General features: G+C 43.6%; 1 protein-coding gene across 1 annotated transcript in view; it reads right to left on the bottom strand.

Moving 5' to 3' along the window:
• PIK3R4 (phosphoinositide-3-kinase regulatory subunit 4) overlaps positions 1-20,433 on the bottom strand; it is a 195,447-nt gene that overhangs the window by 111,071 nt on the left and 63,943 nt on the right. Inside the window, exons 7-11 of the mRNA XM_078663885.1 lie at positions 18,981-19,154; positions 13,837-13,982; positions 6,412-6,615; positions 2,592-2,793; positions 788-984 (exon numbers count right to left, since the gene is read on the bottom strand). Of these exons, the coding sequence (XP_078520011.1) occupies positions 788-984; positions 2,592-2,793; positions 6,412-6,615; positions 13,837-13,982; positions 18,981-19,154 (923 nt within the window). The remainder of the gene's footprint in view (positions 1-787; positions 985-2,591; positions 2,794-6,411; positions 6,616-13,836; positions 13,983-18,980; positions 19,155-20,433) is intronic.

The following is a 20,433-nucleotide window of genomic DNA, read 5'->3' as shown; positions in this document are numbered from 1 at the left end:
TGCTGTCACTAAGTGAAGGAATCATTTGTGCAAATTGAGAATTTTTTTTCTTTATTCACGTATTTGTTGAGCACATGCCAACTGCACTTCTTTAAATTACCTGAAAATCAAGCGAAGCAGCCCAAAAGGTTGAGCATATTTATAATGGATGCTTTTTGGAACAATTGGACATCTCATTGGTCATTTTCATTCATGCGATTTGTAGTACAGTTCCAGAGATTGAAGGTATATGTGGTTTTCTTATGTTGTTTTTCTGTTGGTTGCTATACGTATACAGTAAATAAAGCAAAGCATAACCCTTGACTGTGTTTTCAATAGAGCTGCAACTACTACATTTGCAATTTAAACTGCTCCTTGCCACCATTTTCACAGACAGAGAGATTCTCCTCTTTCCCAACTTACATGGAGAGCACCTATTTTGTGAAAAGCAAGTAGTGAGGAGGAGGGACTAGGCACATGCTCTATCCTACGTGCCAGGTATAATAGCATATGGAACCCTTCATCAGGGCTGACATCAGGTAGGATGTGAAATGGGGAGTGCATGGCAAGGGGCATCTGAACTCCCCATTAAACCACCAGCACTCCGAGCATCAGCCAGTGAATCAACGTTGTGGGCTGTCTCTTTGCAAACATATCTTTTTGCTGTTCTACTACACTATCAAATGGCGGGTATTATTAAGATGGGCTACATAAACAATTTCAGTAAAAATAAAATGCATGGTTCATCACACCAAATATTCTTCCAGTTGCCAGCACCTGACCAGGTATCTGTGTTACTGTGAGGTACCTGAGGAGAGGATGAGAGTGGAGCACAAAGCGTAGCAGATGACTCTGAACGGTGAGGTTTTCCAGCTGAAGTTACTTCCTGGTCTCCAGGAGGAAGGGTTCGAGGAGCAGACTGGGCACTGGTGGCAGGTTCTAAGGACCCAAACATGCTTTTCCATTCTTCGTTCACATTGGGATCCGGCTTCACAGGCTTTCGGACTGTTAAATACATATGAAATATGAAAATCATGAGAACTAGTTTGCATGTCAACTTGCTTTTCACTACAATATAATACTACTATTGCTCTAAAGTGTTTCATTTTGAAATCATTGAAAGTTTTGGATACCGATCAAAATGGCCACAAAGCTGCACTAGTGTGCCAATCAATGTCCAAGCCTATTGGAATGAATGCAAGTCAAGTCTGGCTGCTGCAAAAAAAGGACTAAAGTGATATCAATAGACGTCATTGCATATCAAGCAAGGTTTGCAACAACAAAAGAAGCACAGCCTCAAAGTTCAAGCGAATGAAGTTAAGCCAGAGGTAAGGAAAGCAAAATCGAAGTTTCTGGGCCCAAAAAAGTCTTTTAGGTGTAAGCATGGAGAGCGTTTTGAAAAATAAAAAATAAAACATTTCGAACATGTTAATGCCTGTGCCACCTGTAACGTGCGGACACAGTTAGGTTTGTTGAATCAACCGCAATGGATCGCACACCGCTAGCCCCTCCTCCGGATCGCCCCTGAGGATTCTGGTACGTGAAGTTCAAGAGTGGTTCACCTCAGTAGGTGCAAGTAAGTACTTGTTGTTGTGAAGATCTCTAGACCCGAGACATGGCCCGGGTTTCGGGATATCTTCCCTCATCAGTAGAGAACGTATTTGGGGTGGAAAAGAAGGCCGCCAAGCAGTTAGGTTTGTTGTATGCTCACCTAACAGTCAAAAGGAATGACGGCGAGTCCCCAAAATACTCTACTGCTGAAAGTCCAACTCAGCTCAACTTATAAATATGTTTGTGTCCCCTCAAATGCAATATAAGGAAGAGTTAGAGGTTGTGACTTTCCAAGAGTAATTCCCCACTTAATAAATGCTCTTAGGCTGAAGTGATAGAAACATAATTTGCTTAAGGTTTAAAGTGAAAATCTACAATTCATTTGAAATTCAAGCTTCGTGGGAGCTTAAGTGGTGTTGCAAGTTGATATCCCCCAGCATATTTGTCGGGGACAAAGGTGTGAGTCGAAATGTTATACTTAACCTGAAAAATAAACGTTCTGATACAATAAGAAACTAGGTTGACAAGCTTTGTATGACTTTCTACAGCTCAGAAAAAAGAAAGGCAGCTTTGAAAAAGGATATATTTTGATATGGATTGCAGTAGGTCTAAATACTGCTATCAATTTATAATTCACTTCTCCTGTGCTGTTCAATGGCTCATTCAACAGGATTCAGCACACCCGTGAAGTACTAGACTGGTCAAAATACGAGCTCTGGACGCCAATATATGATACCAAGTGGCCTTTCATTTCTGAGGCACTGAAACACTAATTCAAAGATTGGGTAGTTAAATGCCTCCTGACTATTGGAAATTGATGGGATTTAGGGGCTCAACTGTAAGCAACATGTTCATCAAATTCATGCAGTTAAGAGGAGCAGTGCATTCTATAAGCCAGAGGCCTGACGAAGAAACCCTTTCTGGAGTAAGGCACAACCATCAAACCAAAGAAACCCTAATAAACAAGAGAATTTGGGCTTATAATGATATTAATTAATATTATGCAATACATTTCTACTGGATTTTAAAAAAACACCATCAAAACAAAGAACTCCACTGACCACGCTTCTCATCGATTTCTAGTTTTGTTTTAACTAGATCGACTTGTCTCCCACTGAGTCCCAGAAACGACAGATCAATCACTCCTTTTTGAACGCTGTCTTGAAGGTGACTCTGGTCAATGATGTTGGCTTTCGCCTTGTTAGACTTCAGCATGAAATCTTTCAATGCTAAAAGTTGATCTTCCTCTCCCTCTGTCATTCCCTGCAAAAAAAGCACAGGACAGGAGGGGAAAATAACTTATTAAAACAAAAGGCTGTCCACATCTCCAGTATAAAATATCCATAATACATCTTAAGCAGTCATATGTAGTTTCAAGGAATTCATGATGCTCGTTTAGTTACAATTAACATTATCATGACAGAAAATGCAGAGTCAAAAACATGGTTTAATTTGCTGTGTGAGAAGAGTGCTTATTTTGGACAAACAGGAGTTCACTGCTCTTGTGAATCCAGAACAAAGAGACCAATTTGCAGAACGTATCAAGTAACCTATTTCTACAGGTTTGCGCCTAGATTTTGAAAGCATTTCTGGCTACCATGGAATTCACAGTGGACTCATCAATTCCTCATAGGAAATCTGCAACAGTTGTAGATTCCATGAAATAATTGTAGAATTTTGTTTTTTAAATCCCATGGCACTCACATTACCACTTACATATGTACAAATGTAGCTTATGTATATTTACAGACCTATAAATGTAATACAAGAGTGAAAAACTGTTCACCATGAAGAAACACCTTCCCATCCCACCCCTACAATGAATTTTGAGAATGTTACCTTCCCATTTTCTGCCCTTTCCAGAAGTAAATATCCAATGGTATGCAAGGTAGGCTCATGCCAATGGTTTGCCAATACCCAAGCTCTCTGATGGTTGTGGTTGCTCCCCATAATTGCAAGGCAATGCCAACGTCCTGCACCTGTCAGCGAACTTACATACACTAAATCAACACTCGGGAGCCCACCCGACCCCACAGACCACGCTCTGAACCTCGGCATCATCCAGGACTCCTCCCTCTCCATGAACCGCCAGACCAACGTCGTCGCCTCCGCTAGTTTCAACTGCATGTGCATCCTCCCTAATACTTTCAAGTGGATCCCCCCCGACTGCAGAAGGACCATCACCCACGCATTCATCATCAGCCGACTAGACTATGGCAACGCCCTCTACACCAGAAAAAACAAAACTCTCATGCACAGACTCCAGACCATCCAGAACACTGCAGCCAGGCTCGTCCTAGGAACACCGCACCAGGAGCACATGACCCAACACCTACAAGGCCTTTAATGGCTCCCTGTCAAGAAGAGGGTCACTTTCAAACTCCTCACCCACACCTACAAATCCCTCCACAACATCGGACCCAAATACCTCAACGAGAGAGTATCCTTCCATGTACCCAAGAGGGACCTCCGCTCTACAGATCTCGCCCTGGCAGAGGTCACCCGCATCCGCAGAAACAGGATCGGCGGGAGAGCCTTCTCCCACATCACACCCAAAACCTGGAACACGCTCCCTGTAGACATCAGACGCTCCCCGACACACGTTCAGGAAGGACCTCAAGTCCTGGCTCTTCAACTGATCCGGAGCCGAAGCCCCCCCCCCTCCCGCCTCCCCCATGCCCCAGCGCCTTGAGACCCTCACGGGTGAGTAGCGTGCTATACAAACCCCTGATTGATTGACTGATTGATTAATAAGTAAATGATAATGTTTGTGCAAAACAATACACATTTTGCCAAAACAAAGCATCATTTTTTACTGGTAACAGATGCCACATTTACAAGTAGCTCCAACTTAGATTTGAAAATGGCTTTGTGAACACAGTGCTTTTTTCCAGGAATCGTAGCTACAGTGCTGATCAGAAAAGCTCTCTCTTACAAAAGAGGAGTCTTAAGCTGGGAAAGTTGAGATAAGTAGTGCCGCCTTCCTGCACCAGAAGTGACAATCCAGCCACTACACCTCATCACATCCTGGTAATACTTGCTTGGGTAACATGCCTTAAGGCATTAGCAATAGAACAGGCTCTCTTAACTTGTACATTTTCATAGCTATAAGCTTTTACATGAAGAGCTCACCAAAATTAAGCAAATCGATAGGCAAGGTCAGTAAATAACAAAAAGAGACGGTAATAATTTGCTTACCATATGGCATTTGTTGATGAAGAGTGTGAAAAGTGGCTGTACTAAAAATAACAGAAGTTACAGTCACCAAACTAGACAACCAAGCTTCCATACCAAACTTTTTGCCAATCATATTGGTCTAGTGGCTATGCTACCAACTTTGAAACCAGGGTTCTAATCCATTTGGCCCTTGACTTAAAATTAGAAATGCCACTGCACTTAAAAATGTGACCTGTTCAATCGCATTCAATTGTAGACCACTAAATATAATGAAATTCCACAGGTGAAATATGTAAAGTTCACACTTCATGTACACAATCCTCTATCATATCTCCACAGCCCCATTAATGTACAGCGCTCTGTTTCACCACAGCTAGATTAGAATTATACAAATAGAAATACACTCATACTAGCATTTCATCAATGTAAAAAAGATAAAAGGCTGAACTGGCCTGTCTGTAATTTGAATCTTTGCCCTCTATTTCACACACAGATATCACCAGAGAATTCTTTCAACTCACTGAGCCGTTGTACCACCTTACACATGAGCTTGTCAACTCAAGCTAAACCTTACTGATAGTAGCCAAACATCAAGAAACACATCGGGGCTTTCTGCCAGTCTTGTGTAAGGCAAAGCATTTCCTAGCAATTCAGGGTACATTTTGGGGCATGAACAGACTGATTATGCAGGTGTTCCTCTCTCATCAAGACACATCTAAGTCTTAGAAATTTGCAGAAAATGTTAAAGCGTGTGTAGCTACGAAGTGAATTCACAATCAATCCAATGGAAAATATTGAATTTTGTCATTTCTCTTACCCGTCCTCTGGGGCCATGGCAATGCAACATACACTGTATCCTCTACACCAAAGGCACATTAACAAAGGCAAACAGTACTCATGTTGTACTGCTCTCCCCTACCACCCAATCATACTTCTCACCAGCACACACAAATTTACCCAAAGACACACCCCACTAGGAGGGCAATGACTGGATCACTGCTCCCATTCACCATCTTTTCTGTACACCCTGCTCATGACCTCTTAGCAGAGAAATGAGAGTCCCCACTGCCAGAAAATAACTTACCACCTAAAGAAGCAGGCATCAGAGGACAGATTTATTACAGGAACCAAGAAGGTAGCACACAACCATGACTGGCTAGAAGTTGATTGGGGAGCCCACCTTTGCCAGAAGGTGGGTGGGTGGGGGGAGACACAGGAAAAAGGATGGTCACCGCAGGGGGAGGGTGTAGGGAGCGAAGTGTTGCTGGTTGTATTAGATGTGATGCTGTTTTACAAAATCAATAAAATATGTTATAACAAATAAATAAAAGAAGGTAGCACACACAACACAGTCATAACAGTTGCCAGAAACAGACAGCCACAAAATGCTTAGCGAGTGGACAAAATACAAATAGGTACGGCCTGAGAAACAAAGCACTCTGTGGTGTCAGCTGCTAGTGGATACTGAAATGTTCATCACTAAGGCCCCTGCGTTACTGTTTCTTCATGACGCACCATTTCATCTTTACCCAACTACTATAACCCCATGATGCACTGTACCTTGCCTCTAATGAACAGTGCTCTATTACTTACCAGGTAGGTTTATACTATACAAGTCTGCCTACATACATTAAAGGACTTTAGATTCCCACACAGATTCATGATGCACATGATGATCACTCACCATACATTTCTCCAACCAACCTGTGACAACAGCTTCTTCAAGAGTTGCGCAATAGCTGGATCTTCGGGAGGTGGGCAGTCGGGGAGTATACCATTCCGTTTCTGCTGCCTCAGATGAAGATGGCTGAACAGGCTGGCAATATTCTTGGCTCGTAAAGCGTAATCATATATGGAACGGCTGACTGGTGGTTTCAGCACACTCAGCAGGACAATCTCCTTGTCGATCTGGCATTCCGATAAAGAACATTTTTTAAAAAAAGGCTTTACAGCAGTAGCAGAATAAACAAACAACTCAGATGGCAAAGATAGAAGGGCTACAATTCAAGCATCATCAATATTTAAACCTTAAAAAACATTTTCTATGTACTGGGCGCGGGTCAAAAACAGTTTCCCAGCTACATATTGGCTTCATTGAAACCTATGGTGCATGGTATCAAACACCTCATATTAATAGATCTATACTGATTCCAATGATGGATTTATTAATACATTCACCCAGAGGGTACCTTAGAGGTTCTCCCTGTACCCTACTAGCCTTCTAGTGTGCTGGCTTACTGGTCCAGTCCAGCCTGTGTTAGAATTGAAATAATACTGCCATATTGCTCATGCTTTGTTCTGAGCAAAGTTAGCATTCATGGCACCATGTTCTTGCCAGCCGGCATTTTGAATCATGATCGAAAATTATTTCTGCTTTCATTGCTTAAAGCTGTGCCGATGTATTTGTGTCTCCAAGGTTAGGCCTCGCTGAAAGCATGAAAAAGTTGCTCATTAGCACATACCTTTTCCTGCTAGAAATGAGGTCGCCCCCACTATTCCAGCTGCGGGTACAGACAGGATGACCTTGCCATAGAGATAGTGTGTGCCCGGTCTCAGGCTCTTAGCTCATCTCTGTGTGCCCCCTTTGTCTAAAGCGGTCTCCCTGTGGAAAGTTACTGGGTGGGTGTGTTCCTGTCTAGTTACGAAACGTCGAATTGTTACGTTTATGCTTGTGAAGACCAGTCCCTCAGCAGCTATCTTATGAGACTGGTCAGACTGGGCTTGAATGCAGCGCAATACTAATAAATAACTTGGTTTGTATTCTCTACTGTCTGACTGACTCTTCCTTTGTGTGGAAGGCTAAGAGGTGGTCGCGAGTGACCCGGGTGGCCCTAATCGGGTCACTTGCATCACCTGCCATCACAAACGAGTTTCTGACTCCCTAGGAGGTGAGAGCTCTGCTCTCAGAGGACAGAAACAATGCCTGCTCTAGGAAGTGGTGTTATCACCTCCTCCCCCAGGAAGGCTGGTAAATCAGCATATCAAGGCAGGAGGTTTCAAAGGCCTTTTCCTCCTTTGATATGAGACCCAAGGCTTCCCCAAACTGGGTAGATGCCACACCCTGCCCTGGGCCATCTGGCACCAGGAAAGGTGGGAAAATTAGCAAAGCAAGAGGCGTTTTGTACTGCCAGGCTGGACCCACCTCTAGGGTGAACAAGTCTGAAGTAAACACAAATTTTGAAATAACACCATCTTGTGTGTGGCGTAATGAGGAATTCTGGGACAGAGTGATGCCCGCTCCCCAAAGAAGTGGTCATCTAGGGGGTGTAGTGACCCCAAGGATAAGTAGCCCATTGGTTATTACCCCTCACTCCCCATAACGCCCTAAATTGAGTATTTAGGGGACCCCCTGATAACAAGACTTGAGATTTCAACGGACCCAAAAGAAGAAGGGGACCCAAGAACGGAGGAGCCCAACTGACTTGGCTCCAACCTTCCCAGCCTGCATGCTGCACTAGGCCCTCATGGGCCAACCGACTCGTCCTGCTGCTCTACAGACTCCAAGAAACTCTGCGCTGCGCATGCCTCGCAAATTGCCAAAGAAACTCCCTTGGAGTAGAAGAGCTACTCCCCTGCAGCCGCAGGCATCACAGACACAAGACCCGGCTCACTGACCTGCCACTCACTGTGACTACCGATGTGGCAGTTGCCCAGGAAGACTTAGCAATGCTCCTGCAGGTCAGATCCATCTTACCTCCAAGTGTGGGGATGTCAGATCTGACCAGTGTCACACAGTGCCAATACATGGGGTACTGGACCTCTTGCAGCAACCAAGGCTTTTTGTGTCCAGTCCAGACAGCAACACCCGACACCTCAAAGTACCTATGAACCCGTGCTCCAAAGCCCGAGTCCAAAGGAGGTGATGGTGCTAAAGGGGCCCTCAGACCCACAAGAGCAAAGCCCACTTTTGGGTTAGCCCAGACTGGACTTGCAGTCACCGCTTGCAGCCTCTTTCTGCACCCGGAAGCCCCAGAGCCTCCCAATGTGACCTGTTGGTGTAGCTTGGACCTTTACCTATACTCACCTTAAGTCCTGGAGAAAAGTCCTGTAAGTCGCTGTCAAGTACCCTAATCCAGTACATGTTTTCCCCTGCAGAATAACATTACCACCCCCAAACATTGCACTGTCAACTTTTGAAAACTGGTGAAATTCATAACTCGAAAAATACTTGGTTCCGAGGATCTTGGTATGTAAATTCATATAAAAGCATATGTTATTTTTATAATTGGTGTTGGATTTCTTTATTGAGTGTGTCTCATGTACTGCCCTAATGTGTGCAATAAATCCTTAGCACTACCCTCTGATAAGCCTAACTGCTCACCCATACTACCACAAAATAGAGCATTTGGGGTGTCCTTGGTGCTTCTGTAATTCGTTTGGGTTGTGCCTGGACTCTTTGCACAGTATACCTCTTTTTGGTCCACTATATAAAGAGCCAGCTTGTTACAGGAGTGTTAAAGTGTAAAATGTTCTAACAGTTTTCAGATCTGTCTGTGAAGCAGATGTACCCTGGATAGATTCTCAAGGCAGAAGGCACTGAAAAGAAGGTGGTTTGGGCAAGCAGACCAGTAAGTGGTCTTCCGCTTCTGGAAATAGAGACAAGTGTCTCACTGTGGAATGAAGAGAAGACACAGTCCATTCTCAGTAATATCCCAGGAAAGCATCGGCAAGTTTAGAAGACCTCAGGGATGGAGAAGAAAACTCTTACGCTGTGCTCCTCTCAGAAATATCACCTCAACAGAGCACAAAGAGCTGTTAGTAATTTCTATATCTTCTCTCCACTCCACTTGCACTACTCCCTGCTGGATACTGTACAGGCTAGTACTGTGGTTCCCAAAGTGTGCGCCGCGGCGCCCTGGTGCGCCGTTATCAGTAGCCAGGGGCGCCGCGCGCGATGTTGGAAAGATAGGGTCTGGCCGCGTTTGGCCCCCCTGTGCAGTAATGTCAGAAGCACCAGAGTAATAGTGCGCTATAAAAACAAAGAAAACACAAGATCACACGCACACTCCTGCATGAATAAACACACAAACGCCACGCACAGGCTTTATTTCCAACAAGTCAAGCCTCATTTTCTTTCTTTTCCTACATGGGGAGACAGAAATCAATCAGGGGGTCAAAAACATTATGAATCGCCTCGCTGCTATTATTTAAGTCGACACATCTCATTTTAGCAGAGGAAGGATTATATCATTCTGTTTTATTCGAAGGGCCTTCAATGTTGTATGTAGACCAGTAAACGTGATATTGTCAGGCGTGTAAATGAAAAAATTGTACTGAGCGTATTTGGGATACGTCACAAAATAAAAAGAGATATATGCAAGAAAGATACTAGAGAAAACGATATATAGCCGAGATAAAGGTAAAAAAATGGAGGAAATACAGAACGAGAGTAAAGAGGGAGCTTGAAATGAGGGGGAAACAACAGAAAAAGTGCAAGAAAGAGAGGAGGAATGAAACAGAGGACACAGGAGAGTGAAATAGGGAGATTGAGATGAGGGGGAAAAAAGGAGGAAAGACAGAAGAAGAGTGAAGGGGGAGCTTGAAATGAGGGGGAAACGACAGAAAAAGTGCAAGAAAGAGAGGAGGAATGATACAGAGGACACAGGAGAGTGAACGGGGGAGATTGAGATGAGGGTAAAAAAAAGGAGGAAAGACAGAAGAAGAGTGAAGGGGGAGCTTGAAATGAGGGGGAAACGACAGAAAAAGTGCAAGAAAGAGAGGAGGAATGATACAGAGGACAAAGGAGAGTGAAAGGGGGAGATTGAGAAGGAGGAGATTGAGATGGGGTAACAAAGGAGGAAAGACAGAAGAAGAGTGAAGGGGGGGCTTGAAATGAGGGGGAAACTACAGAAAAAGTGCAAGAAAGAGAGGAGGAATGATACAGAGGACACAGGAGAGTGAAAGGGGGAGATTGAGATGAGGGTAAAAAAAGGAGGAAAGACAGAAGAAGAGTGAAGGGGGAGCTTGAAATGAGGGGGAAACTACAGAAAAAGTGCAAGAAAGAGAGGAGGAATGATACAGAGGACACAGGAGAGTGAAAGGGGGAGATTGAGCTGAGAGTAAAAAACGGAGGAAAGACACAAAGAGAGTGAAGCAGGAGCTTGAAATGAGGGGAAAACGACAGAAAAAGTGCAAGAAAGAGTGGAGGAATAACACAGAGGACACAGGAGAGTGAAAGGGGGAGATTGACATGAGGGTAAAAAACGGAGAAAAGACACAGGAGGAGTGTGAAGGGGGAGCTTGAAATGAGGGGGAAACAACATAAAAAGTGCAAGAAAGAGAGGAGGAATGATACAGAGGACACAGGAGAGTGAAATAGGGAGATTGAGATGAGGGGGAAAAAAGGAGGAAAGACAGAAGAAGAGTGAAGGGGGAGCTTGAAATGAGGGGGAAACGACAGAAAAAGTGCAAGAAAGGGAGGAGGAATGATACAGAGGACACAGGAGAGTGAACGGGGGAGATTGAGATGAGGGTAAAAAAAAGGAGGAAAGACAGAAGAAGAGTGAAGGGGGAGCTTGAAATGAGGGGGAAACGACAGAAAAAGTGCAGGAAAGAGAGGAGGAATGATACAGAGGACAAAGGAGAGTGAAAGGGGGAGATTGAGATGGGGTAACAAAGGAGGAAAGACAGAAGAAGAGTGAAGGGGGAGCTTGAAATGAGGGGGAAACTACAGAAAAAGTGCAAGAAAGAGAGGAGGAATGATACAGAGGACACAGGAGAGTGAAAGGGGGAGATTGAGATGAGGGTAAAAAAAGGAGGAAAGACAGAAGAGTGAAGGGGGAGCTTGAAATGAGGGGGAAACTACAGAAAAAGTGCAAGAAAGAGAGGAGGAATGATACAGAGGACACAGGAGAGTGAAAGGGGGAGATTGAGCTGAGAGTAAAAAACGGAGGAAAGACACAAAGAGAGTGAAGCAGGAGCTTGAAATGAGGGGAAAACGACAGAAAAAGTGCAAGAAAGAGTGGAGGAATAACACAGAGGACACAGGAGAGTGAAAGGGGGAGATTGACATGAGGGTAAAAAACGGAGAAAAGACAGAAGAAGAGTGAAGGGGAGCTTGAAATGAGGGGGAAACAACAGAAAAGGTGCAAGAAAGAGAGGAGGAATGATACAGAGGACACAGGAGAGTGAAAGAGGGGGATTGAGATGAGGGTAAAAAAAGGAGGAAAGACAGAAGAAGAGTGAAGGGGAGCTTGAAATGAGAGGGAAACGACAGAAAAAGTGCAAGAAAGAGAGGAGGAATGATACAGAGGACACAGGAGAGTGAAAGGGGGAGATTGAGATGAGGGTAAAAAAAAGGAGGAAAGACAGAAGAAGAGTGAAGGGGGAGCTTGAAATGAGGGGGAAACGACAGAAAAAGTGCAAGAAAGAGAGGAGGAATGATACAGAGGACAAAGGAGAGTGAAATGGGGAGATTGAGATGGGGTAAAAAAGGAGGAAAGACAGAAGAAGAGTGAAGGGGGAGCTTGAAATGAGGGGGAAACGACAGAAAAAGTGCAAGAAAGAGAGGAGGAATGATACAGAGGACAAAGGAGAGTGAAAGGGGGAGATTGAGATGGGGTAACAAATGAGGAAAGACAGAAGAAGAGTGAAGGGGGAGCTTGAAATGAGGGGGAAACGACAGAAAAAGTGCAAGAAAGAGAGGAGGAATGATACAGAGGACACAGGAGAGTGAAAGGGGGAGATTGAGCTGAGAGTAAAAAACGGAGGAAAGACACAAAGAGAGTGAAGCAGGAGCTTGAAATGAGGGGGAAACGACAGAAAAAGTGCAATAAAGAGTGGAGGAATAACACAGAGGACACAGGAGAGTGAAAGGGGGAGATTGACATGAGGGTAAAAAACGGAGAAAAGACAGGAGGAGTGTGAAGGGGGAGCTTGAAATGAGGGGGAAACAACAGAAAAAGTGCAAGAAAGAGTGGAGGAATGACAGAGGACACAGGAGAATAAAAGGGGGAGATTGAGCTGAGGGTAAAAAATGGAGGAAAGACAGAAGGACAGTGCACAAACTCCATAATAAAAGGTGAAATGCCAATGGCATGAGGTGGGAGAGTGGGCCACCATGTCAAGTCAACCCAACAAATACGGAAACCACCACAATATTTGAGTACATCCTGTATCTCGCCCTCCCTAATGTGCATCTATAAAAAAATATTTTTTGTTTTTACTTTCAAAATGAATAACGTGCTGTAGATGTGCACCCCAGGTCTTGCCAATATGCTACTCGTCAGCTTTAATTTAAAGAAAAGGTGAAAAATCATCTGTCCAGTGTTCCAAAATTTGCAATGTGAGGCTCTTTGCTTACTACTTGATGTGCTTACAACACCTCTGAGAATGACTAATGGTCTGTTGGTAGTTTGTGAATAGCTAGCTAGCAGCTGCTATCCTTTTTATCCCTAATACCTTGATTGCATCCCAATTAATTTAAGGAAGCTAACAGGAAGTATTCCCGAGGTCTTGCTTACATCTCCCCGATCCGCCCACTGGTAAAAATAAAATGGTGGGGAGCCACGGCCAACTGCCAATTAGGTCAAGGGAGCCACGGGTTAAAAAAGTTTGGGAACCACTGGGCTAGTATGATATAAGGGAAGAATTCACATTAGGATATAAGCATCGGATATGATTTGAGGCTTGGATTAGATGAGTTTACAAATAAAAAAGTTAAAAATAATTGAAATTCAAGAAGCAATACATTTGTATATTAGATTGTAGACATTCTTCACTTTTTGCAAGTAAAGCGCAGTTCAGAGCTAACAATATCTGCATGCTTAATTTTAAATTAACGAATGCCTTGTTTAAGGACATGCCTTGAAAAAAACATAGATGGATCCTGGTAGAAATCCGCAAATTCTTCATGTTTTTGCATTTAATGGTTTAGGCAGAAAAAAAACGTTCTTTTATACAACTTCAACAGGCTTTGTGATGCTTTTCGTATTCATCTGAGAACACAGCAAGAGTGAATATGGAACCATGTTCAGGGTCCTTCACATATCATCCTTGTAATAGAAGGTTAGCAGTCCATACAAATTAGTAAGAAGCACAATTGATACACGTCTGCACTTGTGGTCGCGAAGCGCACAACAAAAACATTTTACCAGGCAGTGCAATTTATTATCTGCTTGAAGAGATTACCTGGATGATCGGCTGCATAATGAAAGGATGCAGATATGGCATAAGCTTGCAGTACACATCAGCAATGTTCAAATGCTGTGCCACAGTGGCGATAAATCCCACAGCACCATATCGGATCCACAGATTTGGATGGCATAGGAACGGTGCTGAGCAGACAAACACAAGACAAATTATTAGAAGGAATAATATTTTAGATTTACTACAAAGGCTAATGCAAAAAGTCTGACAATGGTACAGAAGCATTATCGTGCTGCCCTTTCAATTCAAACCGTTTGAAACTCTATAAGAAATATTTAACAGTCCACATATTTGACAATTAGTTTGAAAATACTGGAAGCAGAAAAGATTAAGTTACTTTTGGTAAAGTTCTTTCTGATCCATATAACAGCTCCACAGATTCCATGAATGAACCTTATCCCAGATGCCAGACTGGATCTCAGCAAGATTGTAGCAGTATCTCGTCAACAGAGCAAGTCTCCACTCAACGGCATTGTAGGTTGAGTCACAAGACCGGAAGTGGCAATGAATCCTCTATAAATTATGCTATTGGTATCGGTGACCCCAGATCCAACCGGTTTATATGTGCCACACAAAGGCTAAAGACACAACCAGTGGAGCCAATGTAACTAGGATAAACCAAAACGCCATTCTAAAGCCAGGAGGAGAGAGAGCAAAATGGTGTTTGTAGGAGCTATGATATCCAGAAGAAAGAAGGCTAGTAATTGAACATTGTAGATTTCTTGTATGAACCCTTCCTAATGCACCACTGCATAAGGAGCCTGCAGGATTAGATTGTGGCTCGCCTTGTCAGGCAAGAAGATGCAAGCCAAAATGGACACCGGTTAACCTTTCACAGTTCCTACATCGAAATCTTTCTACAATAGGCAATGCAAATTTAAGAATCTCTAATATTTCAGAATACGAAGGAACCAAAATCTCTTCACACTATCAAGCAAAAATTGCCACCCTGCTAGAATACATACTTCTTGTAAAAGGGCTTCTAACATGTAGAAGGACATCAAGGTACTCTGTGGATAAATCATATGCCGTCAACGATAGCCTCCTAAGTTCTGGACTAAAAACTATACCAAGACCATGCTCTGGTACAATGTATGGAATCCACATTGTAACCGTAGTGTGCTGTACAGTGAGGACTTGCTACTAAACTGCAGGAGATGCAGAGGTGACAAACTTAATCTGGGGTGATTAGAATGACATGAGCACTTTGCAGTCTTATTTTCCAAATATCCCACTGTATTAGGAGGATGAGAGAATACCTAATGAAGAACGAAGGACCAATCCAGGCTCAGGGCATTTTCATAGAACACAGGCTCCTTCCAGGGCCTCTGTTATTGGCTGATAACATAAATAGGTCCACGTTCCCACACCTGGCAAAAATGAGACCAGGTGCATGCTCTGCTATGGCTCCCACTCATGAAACACGGATGATAGCTTGCTCAAGTGCTCCACCTCAAGATTATGAACATCAAAAATATTGAAGACAAAAATACAAACAGGTATGTTTAGATTTTCTATACCTAACTCCATATTAATATACCCGGATGATATATATGATATGTAAATGCAGAGTTAAGAATAGTAAACCTATACTTCCCTATATACATTCTTGTTTGTAAAATTTGGCCTTTTTCAATTTGCTTAGGTTACTAAGGTATCGTAATATTCCTTACTCGATAAGACTACAACCAGAATATTGTATTAGGACACTGTTGCATATTTCAGCTTTCTTAATATCAAAGGCAGTCAGGCAGTAGAAGTTAAGTGACTGGTGGAGAATTACAAAGCCCTGGGACAGTATACAGGTTTGAGAGTTCCATTTTTGTACATATACCTTAACTTTATCAATAACAAGCATTTACAATGCAACGGTCTCGGCATTGCAAAGGTTAGAGCTATTAGCATTGTACATGAACGCGAGTTTAAGGTCTTGACATTGTAAATGACAAGGTATTTTATTTATGTTTTAAAAACCAAAACATAAATAAAAGTCATTGTCATTTACAATGCCAATAGCTCAAAGTCGCGTAATGTGTATGGCTAACTTCAGTAGCCTCCTGACGAGTGCCCTTTCACTTAATTTTTTACAAATGAAAGCCCTGGCACTTTTTTTTTTACAAATTAAGCACGGGTGGTGTCCGTGTCTGTGCATGGGAGTGGTGGTGTCCGTGTGTGCATGGCAGTGGTGGTGTCCGTGTGTGTATGGCAGTGGTGGTGTCCGTGTGTGCATGGCAGTGGTGGTGTCCGTGTGTGCACGGCAGTGGTGGTGTCCGTGTGCGTACGGCAGTGGTGGTGTCTGTGTGTGCATGGCAGTGGTGGTATCCGTGTGTGTATGCCAGTGGTGGTATCCGTGTGTGTATGGAAGTGATGGTGTCCGTGTCTGTGCATGGGAGTGGTGGTGTCCGTGTGTGCATGGCAGTGGTGGTGTCCGTGTGTGTATGGCAGTGGTGGTGTCCGTGTGTGCACGGCAGTGGTGGTGTCCGTGTGTGCACGGCAGTGGTGGTGTCCGTGTGTGCACGGCAGTGGTGGTGTCCGTGTGTGCACGGCAGTGGTGGTGTCCGTGTGCGCACGGCAGTGGTGGTGTCTGTGTGCGCACGGCAGTGGTGGTATCCGTGTGTGTATGCCAGTGGTGGTATCCGTGTGTGTATGGCAGTGATGGTGTGCGTGTGTGCATGGCAGTGGTGGTGTCCGTGTGTGCATGGGAGTGGTGGTATCTGTGTGTGCATGGCAGTGGTGGTGTCCGTGTGTGAATGGCAGTGGTGGTGTCTCTATGTGCATGGCAGTGGTGGTGTCCGTGTGTGCATGGCAGTGGTGGTGTCCGTGTGTGTATGGCAGTGGTGGTGTCCGTGTGTGCATGAGAGTGGTGGTGTCCGTGTGTGCATGGGAGTGGTGGTGTCCGTGTGTGCATGGGAGTGGTGGTGTCCGTGTGTGCATGGCAGTGGTGCTTACGCTGAAGCATTAGTGTACATGTTCACCTCCAGTTCTCACTTTCTTGTGTATGTTACATGCTCCTCGATCATCTGTGCTGACTGCCGAGGAGCTGCAAAAGAGTTACACGCACTCACGCAGTGCCTGCCTGTTTATCACCGCAGACACCATCAGCATCTGTCAACATAAAATGGTCATCTCAGAGGGGAAATTAGCAAAGACTGTGTCCCTCTGCTTGTGCTGAAACTAACCTGAAGGTCATCTCTCGAAAGAACCCAAGGGTTTGTCCTCGAGCTGCATACTTGTTATAATTAAAGTGGGCAGAGATGACCAAGTTGGAGAAGATTTTGAAAAGAGAGGTCACAGTTATTAGTTTGAGAGGATGTGATGTGATGCGAGATGATAGCACGATGTAGCCACAAACTCGAATATTGTTGAATAGCAAGGACAACTCCTTGTAACATTCAGAAGGGCATGGCCATAAAAAGGAACAATGAACGGGTATTTGGTTAAAACTCGCTGACACACCATCAGTGACGGAGGGTAAAAAATAATGCCTAGAATGTCAGGTGATCGCAGCGGAGGGACCAGGGTGGTGGCAGGCGCAGAAGTTCGTTATTCTAGGGTAATAGCGTGTGTGCAAGTTCCTCACGCCGGATATGAAAGGGTGAGGACAGATCGTGGGACATTAAATAATGCTTTCAAGGGGACATATTCGGCTGGCATAGTATTTATATCTTTGGCCGAATTAGGAATTGGAGCCATCCTCGAGAACGCTGGCTATATCCCATTCTCGTGGCTAGTAGCAGCCACGATTTGCAAATCTAAAAAGCGACGAAGAGGGGGAGAGAGACTAAGTCAGAAAGACAGAGAAGGAAGGATAGATAAAGATGAAGGAGAGAAATATAAAGACGATGGGGAGAGAGACAAAGAAAGTGTGAACGGGAGGGGGGTATGACGACCATAGACAGAGCAACAACACGTAATGTATCGGAGAATGTTTTTTGCGTTGCACGACCTTGAGCGAGCGCGGTCTAGGGAAATCTAGCAGTGCCTGCCTGTTTATCACCGCCGCGCGCCTCTCTGCAGACTCCCCCTGCATTCCAGAGAGGCGCGCGACGCGATCCGGTCAGCCCTGGAATGCCGTGGAGACAAGACCTGGCCGCGCGCACAACGTTATCCTATGGAAAAACGCTGCGCGCGGCCAGGTCTTGTCTCCCTTCGGCGTCTCAGACTGCTGAGACGCCGACAATAGTTCTCGGCGAAAACGCGCTTTCAGCGCGTTATAGCCGAGCCCTAAAAAGGGCGGCAGAAAAAAGCATCTACTGTTTAGCTATGGTACTGCCATACTTTTTTGCATAATCTGGTTTATTACCCCAGGTTTGTACGAACATCTATTTCATTTTGAAAATGATTTGATTCTCTTTTGTGTTTGCTTCAAGCCAAGGCCAACCTGCCCATGGTTTTGCTTCCTTCTGTGTAATTTTCCGCCTTCCCCCGTCCTGTACTACACGTGTATGTCTCTTCCATCCTTGCTCCTTTTTTTTTTTAGAGGATGCATTCAAATATGAGATTCTTCTCCTGCACTCTAATTTCAGCCTTTATATGCCCGCCGTTCCAGCCCTACCTCACTACTTTCCCACCCATCTTGCTCAGGTAGTCTACTGCTTAGTTTCCAGGCACTGCAATGCTTGTGAAGAGTAATACTTGGCAGTAATCACTCAGCCTCAGCTGAAACGTAGTCCAATCACATCTAACAAGAGTAATACTAGAAACATTTGAAGAACCTTACTTTTAGACAAATCAAAAATGCTCCACTAGTCTCACAAAAATCTTTCCAGATATTTTTACACATACTATATACTTTCTACGTGTATTCTAAATAGCATCAAAATGCCCTACAGGGTAGCTGTTTGTGCTTGATAAATTACTTTCATTCACTTTCACACAATTTTACTGTGAAGTAATTGCTAATAATGCCACAGTGTTTGCCTGCTGTTGCCACTGAACCATAAAAATTACAGGTCATCATTTTCACAGTCTTTCTCTTTCACCAAAACTGAACGATTGAAAATAGATATTTTTTCTGGTTGGCTATCACAGGCACTGCCTTTTGATTGTTGATGTAAGTCACAAGATATTTTTCCAGCGCTTGACACTCACACATGTTTTACAGAGCCTCTGGCTTAAAAACTTACCAATATCACTTGAAAATTCATAGATGTGTGGTTTCTGTAAAAGCCCGAGCTGACACATGCAGGTAAGGGCATTTAGAGCTTTGAAAATCACGAATTCTTCAGCATCACTTAGGCCTTGCTGAAGCAGTGGCTTCAGAATCGAGGAGCTCTGCCAGCCAACATAAGCTGCAACGCCTGCAAGAAGATAAAGGGATAAACCAAAGAAGTTTTACTGCAGAAGATCTAGATGCCCACATGACTGGACTATAAAAAAAAGATATTTATGCTACAAAAGGGACAGTTCATAACCATGGGTAGTTAACATGATTGTCCACTTCAATCAACTAATGGTCGGGATCAAGATAAAATTAAATAACGTTTTGGATATCTCTACATAAAAGAGAAATGTACTCTATGAATATTATTTCAGTTTGGTGATCTAATGGCCTGGTAATCCAACACATCGTACATAACAATAGAGCTGGTATCTTATTTATAGTTTTTGTCCACTACCTTCAGGTTCAAGCTTACCGAGAAACTATTTTACAAGAGGTCACTTCCTATGAGATACGTCGCTACATCTCTGGATAGTTATAAAAGATGACACCAAAACCTAAATAACAATTCGTTTCCGTGAGGGTCCAGTCTGTGGATAATTGATGTGTTGAGAAAAATTATGTGGGCTCGATGTATTTAAAGATAAGAGCACTTACATGTACAGCCAGAGTTAAAACACAGGTCACTAGCATTCGCCCACCACTAAACACCTGAGAAACAAATCACTCTCACAAGCCTGGAATTAATTTCTTACAAAGGAGACTGTCTGAAGCATCTGGTTAGAATGTACACCAAAGGAAGAAAAGATTCTGCTAAGTCTTGTGAGAGCAAACAGTTCCTTTGATTGTCTTATGTGTCCCACTTTAACTAATATATCTAGACGACTCTAGCTGATATCCCAATATGCTTTCCTCAGGTTTATGTTAAGGCTGTAGAACCAATATAAAATGTAGCAGGCTTAAAGTTGTGGATAGCCTCGCCACCATATTTAGAGGGCCATGGATATCAATCACTAAATACAACGAACATAACATTTAGCACTTTTTGGTGAATTTCTTGCTCAAAATAAAGCCCAATGTTTTTAGGAGTTTATTACTCTCTTCTTCCTTTGATGGTTCTACTAAAACACACTTGGGTGATATGATGCAAGCAGCAACACTCAAGTTTGGCTCCTATTGTCTATCACTTTTTCCAGGTCCTACGCTATCCTTCGAGACGCAGAGCTCCATGGGTGCCTGAAAAGCTCTGAATCGGAAGAAAAAAAGCTCCCTTTTTCCTGGTTCCAGCTCTATTTGATTTTTCACAAATTTGACCGATTTTTTAACTTGCAGATTTTATTCTTTCATCATTTCCATTGTAATTAGTAGGGCATGGATCACTAAATGAAAAGGAAAATACAAGATCATTCCACTACATT

The sequence above is a fragment of the Lissotriton helveticus genome, chromosome 10 (assembly GCF_964261635.1).
Source record: "Lissotriton helveticus chromosome 10, aLisHel1.1, whole genome shotgun sequence".
Taxonomy (NCBI): Eukaryota; Metazoa; Chordata; class Amphibia; order Caudata; family Salamandridae; genus Lissotriton; species Lissotriton helveticus.
Note: the sequence above shows the minus strand (reverse complement) of the source record. Positions and strands in the feature narration are given on the sequence as shown.